The sequence below is a fragment of the Spermophilus citellus genome (assembly GCF_964194105.1).
Source record: "Spermophilus citellus genome assembly, chromosome: 11".
Lineage (NCBI taxonomy): Eukaryota > Metazoa > Chordata > Mammalia > Rodentia > Sciuridae > Spermophilus > Spermophilus citellus.
In genome coordinates, this window is record NC_138192.1 from 108,543,495 (window position 1) to 108,558,123 (window position 14,629).

Genomic DNA, 14,629 nt, shown 5'->3' on the forward strand with positions numbered 1-14,629 from the left:
CATTGTCAAGTGAGTGTATCTATGCTAGAAGTGCTCAGCCCTCAACACCTGACTAGATAGGGCCTTCTTGATATTCCTCTGGTCCTTTGAAGACCAAGTGCAAATGTGGTAGGATGGTTGGCAATAAGGACCAGGGAATAAAATCCCACTGAACATCACCAGGCTGAACAGAGTCATGAGAAGCCTCTACTGGAAGTTGTTGGCATATAGTAGAGTGCAAGAGTTTGGTCATAATCATTAGATATCCTCAGTCCTTTTCTGAGAAATGAGATCTCTCAATATCAAGGCTAGAATAGCTGCTGGTATATAGTACATGCTTGATAAATATTTGCTAAATGAACACCCAGCAGGGGTTTGGTGACACAGATTGGGCTCACATTTGAGGTGCACAAGTGGGATGGAAAGATTTTAAAACTCTATTCTCTTTAGCTCTAGGTACATTGTGCAATCTTTCATTTCTGAGGAAAATGAAGCAACACCATTATACTTATCCCATGAATGTTTTGTTAAGACATTTATCAAAAAAATGCTGAAGCTTGCAGATAGAATGTTCTTTAGAAATGTTAAAGTCAGTGTGACGGTTTGAATGTGAGGTATCCCCCAAAAGCTCACATGTGAGACAATGCAAGAAGGTTCAGAGAATAAATGATTGGGTTACTAGAGCCTTAACCCAATCAGTGAATTTTGAGTGGTAACTGAAGGGGTGTGGCAGGAGGAGGTAGGGCATTGGGGTCGTGGCTTTGGGATATATATTTCTATCTGGCAAGTGGAGACCTCTCTCTCCTCTCTGATCATCATGTGAGCTGCTTCCCTCCACCACACTCATCCACCATGATGTTCAGCCTAATCTTGAGCCCTGAGGAATGGAACCGGCTGTTTATGGACTGAGACCTCTGAAACCGTGAGCCCCCAAATAAACTCTTTCTCCTCTATAATTGTTCTGGTCGGGTCCTTTAGTCACAGCAGTGAAAAAGCTGACTAAAATAGTCAGTAATTAAAATTTTCTCCTGCTGGCCTCCGTGACAGAAATACTGAGGATTAGGTCATTGAGGGGTTTGAGGCCACCAAACCCTAAAATTCCTTTTCCCATTCCCATTGCCTGGCTCATGTCTATAGGCTCCACATCTAACTTATAATCACAGCTTCTAGATAGCCCACTCTGACAGCCAAATTACTGGGTGTTCCAATTACTATTGCTACAAAACAAATTACCCCAGATCTAGTGGTAGAAAACAATAATTTTCTTATACTCACAGATACTATAGGTCAGGAGTTCAGACAGTGGAGGTGGCTTGTCTCTGCTCCAAAATATCCGTAGACTCATTTGTAGCCTTGATTAAGACTTGAAGGTGAGGATCTTGTGTAATTCAGAGTCCCATGTCTCACATATCTGCTGGTGGGTGATGGCTGCTTTGGCTCAGCTGGGCTGTCAGCTACCATGACCATAAATGGCCTGTCCCTGGGCTACTTTGGATTTCCTTGTGAGATAGAGCCTAGGTTCCAAGAGTGGGCATCCTCCAAACACTAGGTTGAAGTTGTATTGCCTTTCATGACTTGGCTTTCTATCATATAGCAACACTTCCATAGTCATAGGCCCAGCCAAATTCAGGGAAAGGGAACAAAGACCCCACTTTCAATGGCAGGTGTTAAAGTCATAGTGTATGCATGAGTGTGGGATGGGAGATACTGTTATGGCCAACACTGCAAATGTAATCTGCTACGATGAGTTAGATGGGTTTCCCAATTACCTTGTATTCAACACCACTGACTTAAAAAAAGAAAAAGGAAGCTTGTCTTCCTCTCTCATTTGACAGTAACTTCAGTGAGGGAAGGAACTGAATTATTCACCTTTGTCTCTTCTGTTTCTAGCACAGTGCTAGCACACGGTGGGCATTCAACATATATTTGCTGAACCGAATTGAATAGCAAGGAAGAATCAGGGATTCCTGGGGCCTCCTCTCATGCTGGCTATGGTAGCATAAGGGAATTCTGACCAGGATAACAAAAAGTGAGGGGAAAGTGCCAAAACACTTTGCTAGGGCCCAAGGCCATTCCCTGTGAATGTATCCTGTATGACAGGTGACCCAATGCTTTCTGATGCCTCCCAGGCTATGTACAGGAAGTAACTACAGGAATCATGACAGACTTCATATTTTCCTTTTCTTGGTGCTTTTTGCAAACATTATTTTATCCATTCCCCTTATATCTTTGTGCCATAAACATGGCAAGTACAAGATTACATAAGTGGAGATCTGTTTTTTTATGTACATACACCCATCTGGTAGAGCAGAGAGGACCCTAGACAAAGAGTAAGAAAGCATGGCTGTCAGTCAGAGCTCATTCACTGAGTAGAAGCTGTAAAGTTTTGGCAAGCCAGCTCATTTTCCCAAGCCTTGGTATTTTTGCCTATCATGTGGGTATTTTAAAAAGGCAGGCCTGTCTATCTCACAAAGTTGTTTTTGGAATAACACTATTTAAAGTGTAAACCAATATGCAGATATGAGATGCTATTATTATAGTAGTTTTTAAATATATTCATATGCTGTTTAAAATGCCTCCATTTGAGGGCTGGGGTTGTAGTTCAGTGGTGGAGCGCTTGCCTCGTATGTGTGAGGCACTGGGTTTGATCCTCAGCACCACATAAAAATAAATAAAATAAAATTATTGTGTTCATCTACAACTAAAAGTATTTTTTAAAAAATGCCTCCATTTGAAATGCAGAACTTAATTCTCGGGTCCTTAAACGTGGATCAGTCTTAGTGATCCGTTTCTGCTGTCTATGCACCGTGTACTAATCAACTGCACCCCTGGAGCAGCTTCAGGGATTCATTTCTAGTGAACTGACTGGGGCAGAAATGATGAGATCTTGGCTTCCAAGGCAGGGTCACAGAAAGGATAGCTTCATTCTCTCACAACATTCAAAAGTCAGCTATCATGTCATGAGGACATTTAAGCAGCCCGTGGAGAGGACCATGTGGATGGAAGCAGAAGGCCTCCCACCAGCCACCAGCACCAGCTCGCCAGGCTTGGGAATCACCTACCTTGGGAAGGAGCCTCTTGGCCTCAGTTGGTAACTACAGGCCCAACCAACATCTCAACTGCAACCTCAGTACAGACCCCAGACTACTTCCCAATTAAATTGTTCCTGAACTCCCAGCCCTTAGAAACTGTGAAAGACAAATACTGTTCATTCTTGTTTTAAGTTACTAAGTTTCATGGTAATCAGTTACATAGCAACAGATAACTAATACATAGAAATATGCTTTACCAACCAAATGATAGTTTCTCTGATCATGTAATGGAGTGGTTTTGACCCAAGCCCTTTTTACCTGTTCCTGGTGACTAATAACATTTCTGTGGGAGGTAATAACATTTCTGTTAGCTTGAGCAGATAGACAGGAGATAGTTTAATTCTGCCATTTCCTTTGAAAACAAGCCCTTACTTAGCCAGGACTAATTTGATAATGGGAAATAACAACAATAAACAAAACCCAATAGTAACAATACCCAAATGGCTAGAAGCCAAAGCAAAAGTGGGAGTCAGGAGTCTGGGATCCCAAGAAATTGATTTTAGTGCTGACTGAACACCCTCCAATTCTGGGCTTTATTCTTGTCTACTATGGTAGTGTTACCCCTGAGGGGCTCTGCGTTGGTCTCTGGAGCCTCAACCCAGTTCTTTCTTTCCTGAACAGTGGGGCCCTCCATCCAACACTCTCACATAGGGTCATCTTTTCAAAAAGGGAAGTAACTTTGCATTTAGCCATCACATTTTCTGCCACAGGCTCTGCCCTCCTCCCCCAACCCTTTAATACATCTGCGAACCAGGCTGTAGTTGGGTGTGGTGCCTAGGAAAGTGTTCTCAAGGCAATGGCTAACCAGCTTGTCTAAAGAACAGTCTGCACTGTCACCTTCTTAACCACATGCATTAACTCCCTTGGCTACCTGGTCCCATCACCAAAACACCAGAAAGCCAGTAGTTATGATCAGCAAGTGGTCCAGATGCTAAAGGCTGAGGATCTCTGGTCTGGCACTAATCCTGGTCCTTGGCAGGGCTTGTCACTCTGCCCTTTCTCCTCTCCACATAATCTGAAACAGCCTGGGAGTCTGAGCATGAGGCATGAACTGTTCAGCACCTACTTAGAGACACCTGCTCGCCTGAGAAGCAGCAACTTTCCATCTGCTGCCAACTGTTAGTGGAGCCTTCAAAGAATAACATTTGATCCCTTCCCTCTGCCCAGGAAAGATTTTTTGAGGAAAACACACACATTCATTTTATAAAAATTCGCTTATTTAAAAGGCATGACTTGTCCCCCAAATAACTTATGGTCTTCTTTCCTAGTTCATTAATTGGTTGGACTAACCCTGGAAAAAGTAGCTAACAGATTGGCTGATGTTTTAATGGAGCCTCATTCCAGTCCTGCCCCAGATTGCATTCAGGGGTTTGTGAAGGCAGTGCGGCCACTGCAGACACAGGCGCTGGCCGCAGAGCAACACAGGCGAGCTGTCACACTTTGTTTTTCTGCTTGTTAAATCCGAATGCTCCTAATTAGTTATCCTGCCTGCTAACGCCTGGGTGGACAATGGCACAGGGCTCAGAGCTGCTGAGAGGCTATGAATACAAGTTCCTTGGGCTCCTGAAGCTTGGGGACTGGTGACTGGGTTGTGGGCACTGAGACGCTGTTCCTGTGGGCTCTGGATTCAAAGATGTTGGCCCCAGTATGAATAAAGGTCATCACCTGTTACTTCTTTGGTGAAAGGGCAGCTGTGCTGAGTGCCCACTTAGGCCCGGCCTTTGTCCACTGACTCTGAAGAGTGCCTACAGAGAACAACATTCTCTGATGATGTGTTTATTTGTTGGGACAGGGCCATGCAAAATAATTGATATAACATCCTTAAAGAATTCAGCAAAGTATGTTTTCAAAAAGTGGCCTTGACATGCCTTAGGCATCGACTTTTGGTGACCCTACTCACTAACTAGAACACACTGTGAAGCTGCTGAGGTGGGACTGCTGTTTGTAGTATTTCTGTTTTGACAAATAATTAGGTCACACAGGTGACAATTTACACCTCTCTGGGTATGGGACTAGCAAAAAACTTAATGAAGAGTTAGTTCAAGAATGTTTTAGTGGGTGTTCATAAAGTTTGCAACTTTAAAAACTCACTATTATTCTGACATATAAACAGCAGAGATTCATAGAAATAGAAAAAGCAATCATGAAATTCATCTGTAAAAATAAGAGACCCAGAATTGTTAAAGCAATCCTTAGCAGGAAGAGTGAAGCAGGTGGCATCACTATAGCAGACCCTAAACTATACTACAGAGCAACAGTAACAAAAACAGCATGGTATTGGCACAAAAACAGAGTGGTAGACCAATGGTACAGAATAGAGGACACAGAGACTAACCCATAAAATTACAGTTATCTCATATTAGACAAATGTGCCAAAAACATACATGAGAGAAAAGATAGCCTCTTCAACAAATGGTGCTGGGAAAACTGGAAATCCATATGCAACAAAATGAAATTAAACCTTTATCTCTCACCATGCACAAAACTCAACTCAAAGTGGATCAAGGACCTAGGAATTAAACCAGAGACTCTGCGTCTAATAGAAGAAAAAGTAGGCCCTAATCTTCATCATGTGGGATTAGGCCCCAACTTCCTTAATAAGACTCCTATAGCACAAGAATTAAAAGCAAGAATCAATACATGGGATGAAGTCAAACTAAAAAGTTTCTTCTCAGCAAAATAAACAATCTGTGGGGCTGGGGATGTGGCTTAAGCAGTAGCGCGCTCACCTGGCATGCGTGCGGCCTGGGTTCGATCCTCAGCACCACATACAAAGATGTTGTGTCTGCCGAAAACTAAAATATAAATATTAAAAAAATTCTCTCTCTCTCTCTCTCTCTCTCTCTCTCTCTCTCTCTTTATCTCTATCTCTTAAAAAAAAAAAGAGAGAAACAATCTGTGAGGTAAATAGAGAGCCTACATCTTGGGAGCAAATTTTTACCCCTCACACATCAGACAGAGCACTAATCTCTAGGGTATATAAAGAACTCAAAAAGCTAAACACCAAAAAAACAAATAACCCAATCAATAAATGGGCCAAGGACCTGAACAGACACTTCTCAGGGGATGATATACAATCAAACAACAAATATATGAAAAAATGTTCATCATCTCTAGCAATCAGAGAAATGCAAATCAAAACTACTCTAAGATATCATCTCACTCCTGTCAGAATGGCAGCCATTATGAAGACAAACAACAATAAGTGTTGGCGAGGATGTGGGGAAAAAAGTACACTCATATATTGCTGGTGGGACTGCCAGTTGGTGCAGCCAATATGGAAAGCAGTATGGAGATTCCTTGGAAATCTTGGAATGGAACCACCATTTGACCCAGCTATCCCTCTTCTTGGTCTATACTCAAAGGACTTAAAAACAGCATACTACAGGGACACAGCCACATCAATGTTTATAGCAGAACAATTCACAATAGCTAAACTATGGAATCAACCTAGATGTCCTTCAATAGATGAATGGATTTAAAAATGTGGCATATATATGCAACGGAATATTACTCAGCAATAAAAGAGAATAGAATCATGGCATTTGCAGGTAAATGGATGGAGTTGGAGAAGATAATGTTAAGTGAAGTTAGCCAATTCCAAAAAACAAATGCTGAATGTTTTCTCTGATATAAGGTGACTCATAGTGGAGTAAGAAGGGGGAGCATGGGAGGAATAAACGAACTCTAGATAGGGCAGAGGGGTGGGCGGGGAAGGGAGGGGGCAGGGGGTTAGCAATGATGATAGACTGTGATGGACATCATTATCCAAAGTACAGGTATGAAGACACGAATTGGTGTGAACATACTTCATATACCACCAGAGGTATGAAAAATGTGCCCTATATGTGTAATGTGAATTGTAATGCATTCTGTTGTCATTTATTTTAAAAAATCAATAAAAAATAAAAAAGCAGAGATTCATTACCAAATTGTGCTATGTCCATATGTGAAAAATGATAAAATGAACCCCATTTATATATAAAATCACAATGCACTAATTAAAATAGTAATAATAGAAGGGAGATCAGTAGAGTAGAGCAAATGGACCAGGGAGAGAGAGCAGAGGAGAAAGGGAAGGTTCTAGGTAGTGAGATTGATTAAGCTTATTATGTGCATGCATAAATATGGCTATATATATATATATATATATATATATATATATATATATATATATCACTATTATGTATCTTTCAATGCCCCAATAAAAAACTTTTAAAAGCAATTTTTCATTTGATATTACTCAGATGAACACTTGTAATTTTGTTTTATTTAGGTGCTAATGTTAAATTAAGTTCCACTTAGAGGAATAGCTAGTGATCTCAGGATAGTGTATGCAAATATATATATGTATGCATACATTCATCTACCGATCTACCCACCCAGCCTCCCAGTGATTCACTGAACATTTACATCTTCCATGAATTATGTCAGTTGTTTTGTGTAAGTGTTCATTGCTTTAGAATAAAACAAACAGCTGGGACCTAGGCAACTCTAAAAAGGTAGTGTGCATTTGGTTACTTCTCTTGTCTTGGCTCTCAGGTGCTGTAGGTCTTTCCCTTTGGCATCCTTCCCACTTTGCAACCCTTTATTCCAAATTCTAGACTTTTCCTTCCTTCCTGTCATTAAGACTTATCTATTGAAATATTTTCTCCTGAAATATCATGTTATGTTTTCAATTTATTAACAAGACAAATGAATCTGTGCCAAAGTAACAAGTTATTTTCTTGAGCAATATATATTATGTTAAGTAGAATATAAACTTCTTAACTTTAAGGAAGGGCCTACTTTGGAAATTCAGGACTCTGAGAAGGTGAATAATGGGAAAATCAGCCCGCTAGATTGTCTCACAGAGGTGTGTGTGTGTGTGTGTGTGTGTGTGTGTGTGTGTGTGTATGTGTATGTGTAGCTGAGGTGGTGGGCAGTGGAGAGAGTAGGTGGAGAGGGGCTACTCTAACCAACTAACTGCCTCCCCCAAGGGACCATCCAGTATCCTTTCTCTTGAATCATGTATAAATAGAATCATTCAATACTTAACTTACAAATGCCCCAAAGGTGAGTAACACCAGAAGAGTTAGTCATTAATATGCATTTTAGGTTTTGTTGCAAGAGCACAGGTAGACAGAATTTAGAAGTCAATTTGACCTTTTCTTTTAGCAAGTAGAAGGAACTCTAGAAGAATTCTCCTATCATTTACATAGTCCAAGGAATGACATATTAAACCAAGGTTCTGATTTGCACCATAAGAACAACTAGAACTCTTGAATAGTAACTTACATATACTGGTAAAATTTGGAACCTCTTTATCAGTGGTAAGAGAGCCAAAGGGACATGAGTAAGGGATGGTTTGTTACACACTCACTGTGGAAAGGGGAAAGCTAAGGCACTAAGGGTATGTTCCCACTGCCTCACTTGAGCATATCTTTTTATAGAATTCCTGACCTAAACTTTCCCACTGATTTGTGATAATAGTGGAAAGACTGAAAATAACCAAACATAAATTCTATTCTATTTCCCCTTCTCAAAGCATCAAACCAAGGAAAAGCTCTCAAAAGAAGTTTCCCCATTAAAAATATGCACCAATACATGACCATTTGTTCACATATGGTTAGTGATTTCCTTTATAAGTAACTGCTTTGTCATTTCAAAAACCCACTATGCATTCACACTTCCTGAATGTTTCTGTTCATAAGATTTTATTTTACCAAAAAAAGGGGATTTTATTTTACAATTTAACCTACCTTAGGCAGAAAATGTAAATGTTAATTTTATATTCAAAGTGTACAGATTGAATATATTCTTCTAATATTATATACTTTGTAGAACAGAAATTTATCTGGAATTCCAAACTTAAGAAATGAGTGAATCAAACTGGTATTCTCAGGAACTTCTCAGATTTGGAGACCTTCCACCTCTCTAGGCTGCTTTCTTGGCCCTGCCACTAGGCCAGAGGGGTTCTTATCTCTATTTCACACGTGATGGCTAAATGCTGCCAATTGATCACAGTAGATAATGACAATGTACTGTTGAGCTACTACCATTTCCATGTGTATGCTAGTAATACACAGAGAGCAATTTAGTTACTTAACATCCAAATAAATTTTGCCAATAACTGATGCTCAGTGAGCAGTAGCCAGGTGACTGTGGCTCCCAGAACAAATGGAAAGAATCTCCTTTACTAGGCAATCATCAACCCTTGCTATTTATTTCCTCCTATCCAAGTGTGTAACAGTAAGAAAGAATACATGCAAAGAGGGCAATAAATTCAAATAGTGAAAAGTGGGTGGAAATTGTCTTGACTTTAAAAATAGATGCATAAAAGTAGCTTGAAATCTTCAGCCAAATTGAGGACTAAATCTATTTACTAAAACTTTAGAGACTATTATTTATAAATATGAATCTGGAGAAAGACAAGAAGGTGGCAAATTTTTTGGCATCAAAATCCTTTCAGCACCTTTATGTATTATTAGTGCTTTGCATACTATAATACTTTTAAGTTCTCTACCATATTCATTAAAGGTTTACCTTTTTTTCTTTTTAAAGAAAAACGTTTGTTTTTGAAATAAAAAGTAATGGAAAAATGTACTCAAATGTACTCAAGAGAAACTTCTAGAAAGGAATCTGTGCATTTAGGAAGAATATTTGTATTGTCATTTTCTATGATTCTTCAAGCACTTGGTTTAATTTATCTTCTTTTTCCCTTCAAAATCTGCACATGAAAATTCCTTTTTCTACAGTTATTTTACAAGATAGAAAAATCTGCTCTTATAGAAACCTTTGGGAGTGAGGAATGAAATCAAACAGGGGAAAATAATTTATTCTTAAATTCCTGAAGCTGAAACAGGATGACAAAGCAGCTAGGGAGATGTGAAAACGGCCCAGGGCCTCGAGGAGCTGGTGGTTGGGTCAGGAAGGTAGGGTTTCCTGCTACCATCCACTAGCTCTTTCACAAAGCAGAAGTATTTTTTTTTCTCTCCCTCTCCTTATGTTCTTATTCTTATGTGTTTTCAAGATCAGTTCAAACCTAGAAAACATGCTTGTCATTTACCCAGAAACTGAAAGAAGATGGGGTAGGGAGTGCCCTTCAGTGCAGATAGTCAAAATGCAGACAGATCAAAAGCTAAATCCAATTTAACCCACCTCAGGCAGAAAATGTAATTGAATTAAACTTCCTCTAAATATGATAAGTTTGGGGCTCTTAAGCCAGGCACAAAGACCTGGGTTAGAGTGAGCTGCTCAGTAAATGGATGCATTGAGCTCTAGCTGCCCCACCCAGGGGGAGTTTGATAAGCTGTTGATTGCCTCTATCACTTTACTACCAGGCTAAAAACTGATTAAGCTGCTTATGGGGCTCCGGGGGCTAATGGCCTGGCCACCAAGAACACCACCAGCACTGATTTAAGCAAGCTGCTTGGCACGTATGGTTTGATTATTATAAGGGGAAAAAAGAAAAGAAGAAGAAAAAGACAGCAGGGTACAGGAAAGCCTTAAAAAGCAGGTTTTATTATTCCAAACGGGCACACACTACTTTGATACCCTAAAATGAATATGGAATTACTCTGATTCTTTCTCTTCATCTAATATCAAAACTCGTTTCTGAAAGGCTTCCTCAAAGAGTATTCACTTTGGAGCCACCCATTCTATTTTAAACCACCTTTACAAGAATGTTTGGTGCCTTTAAACCCACTTCTCAAGTGATAGAGTCTGGGTCCTCATACTATGATCAGACGGACTGCTAGAAAGTAACAGGAAATGCACATTGAGTGTTTCAGCTGATTATTATTCTTGGAACACCACAGCATAATTGTAATTAAAAATATACCCCTATCCAGTGCAGCCAGTGCAGTAAAGCTTGCTTGTGCAGTAAAGAACACGCAGGACTGAAGGAGTTGGAGCAAACTGATATGTTCCAGTAGGTTTGAATCTGACACATGAGTGGAAATTAAAGCCCCAGGCTTCTCTCCGACCTCTTCAACTAAATGTTCTAAAATTATTTCTGTTATTTAAAATAACTTTCTTGGGCTGGGGCAATAGATCAGTGACAGAGCACTTGCCTTGCACGTGTGAGGCACTGGGTTCAATCCTCAGCACCACACAAAAATAAACAAATAAAATAAAGATATGCTGTCCATTTGCAACTACAAAATTTTTTTAAGAAAATAATAAAACAAAATAACTTTCTTACCTGCAGAGGGACAAAGAACACAAAAGTCTTCAGTTTTTTTTAATGAAAACACACGCATGCACACACACACACACACACACACACACACACACACACAAAACACCTTAAAAAAGAATTTCAAGTTTGAAGAACACCCAAAGGATATGAACACAGTTTTAAGTGGATCTCATTCCTTCTGGGTGAAACAACCAGAGAGGAAAACAACAGAAGATCAGAATCACAGTAGTTTGAGATATTCTGAAAGTTGTCACAATTGCTTTTTAACTGACTCTTGAAAGAATCAGTACATATATAGAAGGAAAGTAATGTTTTCATTTAGTGTCTGACAGCTTCTTAGGGAGTAAGATGTTGATTTAAATGATTAACCAAAACTTAACATACTCAGAACTTAGGGCTGGACACACAAAACCTTAGTTTCTTCCTGGCTGCAAACCTGGTCAACCATTAAAAGGACATGTACTAACAAAAGTATAAAAAATGATTTGACTCTTAAATGTTCTGTGGTGTTTTATTAAACTTTAAAAGTCATTCATCTGTTTGGCTTGAGCGCAATTATTGGCTTAACACATGCAATCATTAAGTTTTTCATCTTTTTTCTTCACATTAAAAAAAAACTGAAATAAAGTCACATGCCAGAAAATTCATTCTTCTAACATAAACAACTCACTGATTTTTAGTATCCATGATTGTGCAACCACCATCACTTATTCCAGAACCCTTTTATCACCCTCCAAAGAAATCCCACATCCACTAGCAGTCTCTGTTTATCCCTCTAGCTCCCCAGATCGTAGCCAACACTAATATCTGTCACTGTGAATTTGCCTATTCTGAATATTTCATTTAAACAGAATCATAAAATACAAATGATTTCTTATCTGGCTTCTCTCACTTCACATGATGTTTTCAAGGTTTGTCCATGTCATAGCATGTATCAGCACTTCACTCCTTTGTATGGATGGATAATATTTTATTGAATGGATAGACACATTTTGTTCATCCATTCATTAGCTGATGAACTTTTGGTCTCTTCCAGTTTTTTTTGCTGTTATGAATAATGCTGCACAAAATAGTTTTGTGCGATTTTTTATGTGAATTTATGTTTTTAAGTCATGTCGGTATATACTATGGGGAGGAATCACTGGGTCATATGGTAAATCTATGTTTAACTTTTTGAAGAACTGCCAACTGTTTTCCAGAGTAGCTATACTACTCACATTCCTACTAACAATGCACGAGAGCTCCAGTTTCTCCACTTTCTTGCCAATAATTGTTATTGTCCTATAGTATCTTTTTATACTGTTTTTTTCCCTCCCATTTTGAACAGAAATTAAGTATAAGGGATTGTGATGAACATGACCCCAGTGATGGCAGGACTCGGTGCCAAGACCATAATCAACAGACAATTCCCTAGAAGAAAATGAAAAATGCAATGGCCCCTCAGCACTTACCTGCTGCAGGTCAGCCAGGGAATACAGGTGGATCTGTTGAAGGAGGTATTCTCTGGGGAAAATTCTGAAAAAAGGGCAGATACATAAGTGAATTGTGTTGCCGCAAGACACCTTTTCTCATAAGTTTCAAAGTCTTATTCAAGAATTCTTATTCTCTGACTTCTTGCCTTTCTACCCCTACTCTCCAAATCTTTTTTTCCCCAAATCTATTAAGAAACTCACAATAATTTTTTTTTCCTCAAATATTTTTCTAACATAGATCCCAGAATGAAAAGAAATGGCAGTATGAGTTTCATTGTCATTGTTGTCTCCCTCTCCCTCTCCCTCTTCTCCTCCTTCTCCTTCTTTTTTCTTGTGGTCCTGGGAATAGAACTCAGGACCTCACACATGCTAGGCAAGCACTGTACCACTAAGCTCCATCTCTAGACCTGGTCTTTCATTTTTACTGTAAATACTACAAGTACTGTGAAATGGTCTAGACCTGAGGACCAGGGCATTAGTTTTCCCATACCAGCTATGTCCCTAAAAAGCTGTATGAACTAGGGCAAGTTCCCAAGCCCCAGAAACTTCAGCTTCTGCACTATATAATAAGGGTGACTGAAACTGAAATCTCTCCAAATATATTTCTAGCTGTAATACTGCATACCTAAATTAATTTCAGAGTTTAGGAACATTGGATTAACAACCCACATGTATGTCAGAACCTTCTATGGTTTTCATTAATTGGGAACTGTGGTACTGATATCACATTAATGAACTATCCTTTAAATGTATAGTGATGGTAATATTTAAAACCTAAGTGCAGATGAGAATAATAAGTGTTACTGTTTGGATTTGGAATGTCCCCCACAGGCTCATGTGTTGAAGGTTTGGTTCCCAAAGCATCAGCGTTCAGAGGTAAGGCTGGGAAGTGATGAGAGCTGTATCATCAATGGATTAGTCCATTGAAAGGTTCAGAATTGAAAGGACTGTTGAGTGATGGTGGAAACTACAGAAGGTGGGGCCTATTTGGGGGAAGTAGATCACTAGGGGCACACACTGGAAGAGTATATCTTGTCCCTGGTCCTTTTCTTGTTTTCTCTCTTTGCTTCACAGTCAGCATGAAGGGGGCAGCTCTGCTGCACCATGCTCTTGGTCATGATGCTCTGCCTCACACAGGCCCAGAAACATGGAGCTGAATGACTATGAATCAAACCTCCAAAACCATGAACCAAAATAAGTCTTTTCTCCATCAATTTGTTTTTTTCAAGATTTTGTCATAGTGACTAAAAGCTGATTAACACAATTAAAAAAATATATTAAAAAGGGGCTCTCGAACAAAGTTCATATCTTTGCTATTGTCAATTCACTGCATCTGGAGAGATGACAGTGTGTGAACAGGAAAAAAAAATTGATCTGGGGATAATGGTACACATCTATAATTCCAGTTTCTTGGAAGGTTGAGGCAGGAGGATTACAAATTCAAGGCCAGTTTTGGCAACTTAGTGAGTCCCTGTCTCAAAACAAAAAATAAATACTTGGGTTCAATCCCAAGTACCTAGCATGTATTAGGCTCTGGGCCCTGGGTTCAATCCTAAGTACTGCAATAAATAAATAAATAAATAAACAAACAAATAAATAAATAAATAAATTTTAAAGAAATGGATAATGAGCAAGCAAAAAGGTACCAATGTATAGATAGTTGTAAAATACCACACATACTTGAAACTCATGGTGCTGGCATTTTCTTTGTCTAACATGTTACTATGCAATTATCTTATTATTAAATGAAAAAAAGCCAACTCATTCAGTTAACGTTTATGACTGTCCATTACATGTCAAACACTATGCCAGTCATTAGGGGGACATCTGTGAATAAGATCTGAGTTCAAGAATCAGGAAGCCGAGTGAGGGCAAGGCATAACATGGATATAGAAGATGGTAAG

General features: G+C 39.2%; 1 protein-coding gene across 2 annotated transcripts in view; it reads right to left on the reverse strand.

The window, feature by feature from the left end:
* Window positions 1-14,629, reverse strand: part of PLEKHM3 (pleckstrin homology domain containing M3) — a 177,876-nt gene that overhangs the window by 61,302 nt on the left and 101,945 nt on the right. For both annotated transcript variants that reach the window (XR_014018029.1, XM_081261430.1), the window contains one exon: window positions 12,705-12,768. Coding sequence is in view for 1 of the 2 variants with exons in the window: in XM_081261430.1 (XP_081117556.1) it covers window positions 12,705-12,768 (64 nt within the window). In the remaining variant the exon portion in view is untranslated. The remainder of the gene's footprint in view (window positions 1-12,704; window positions 12,769-14,629) is intronic.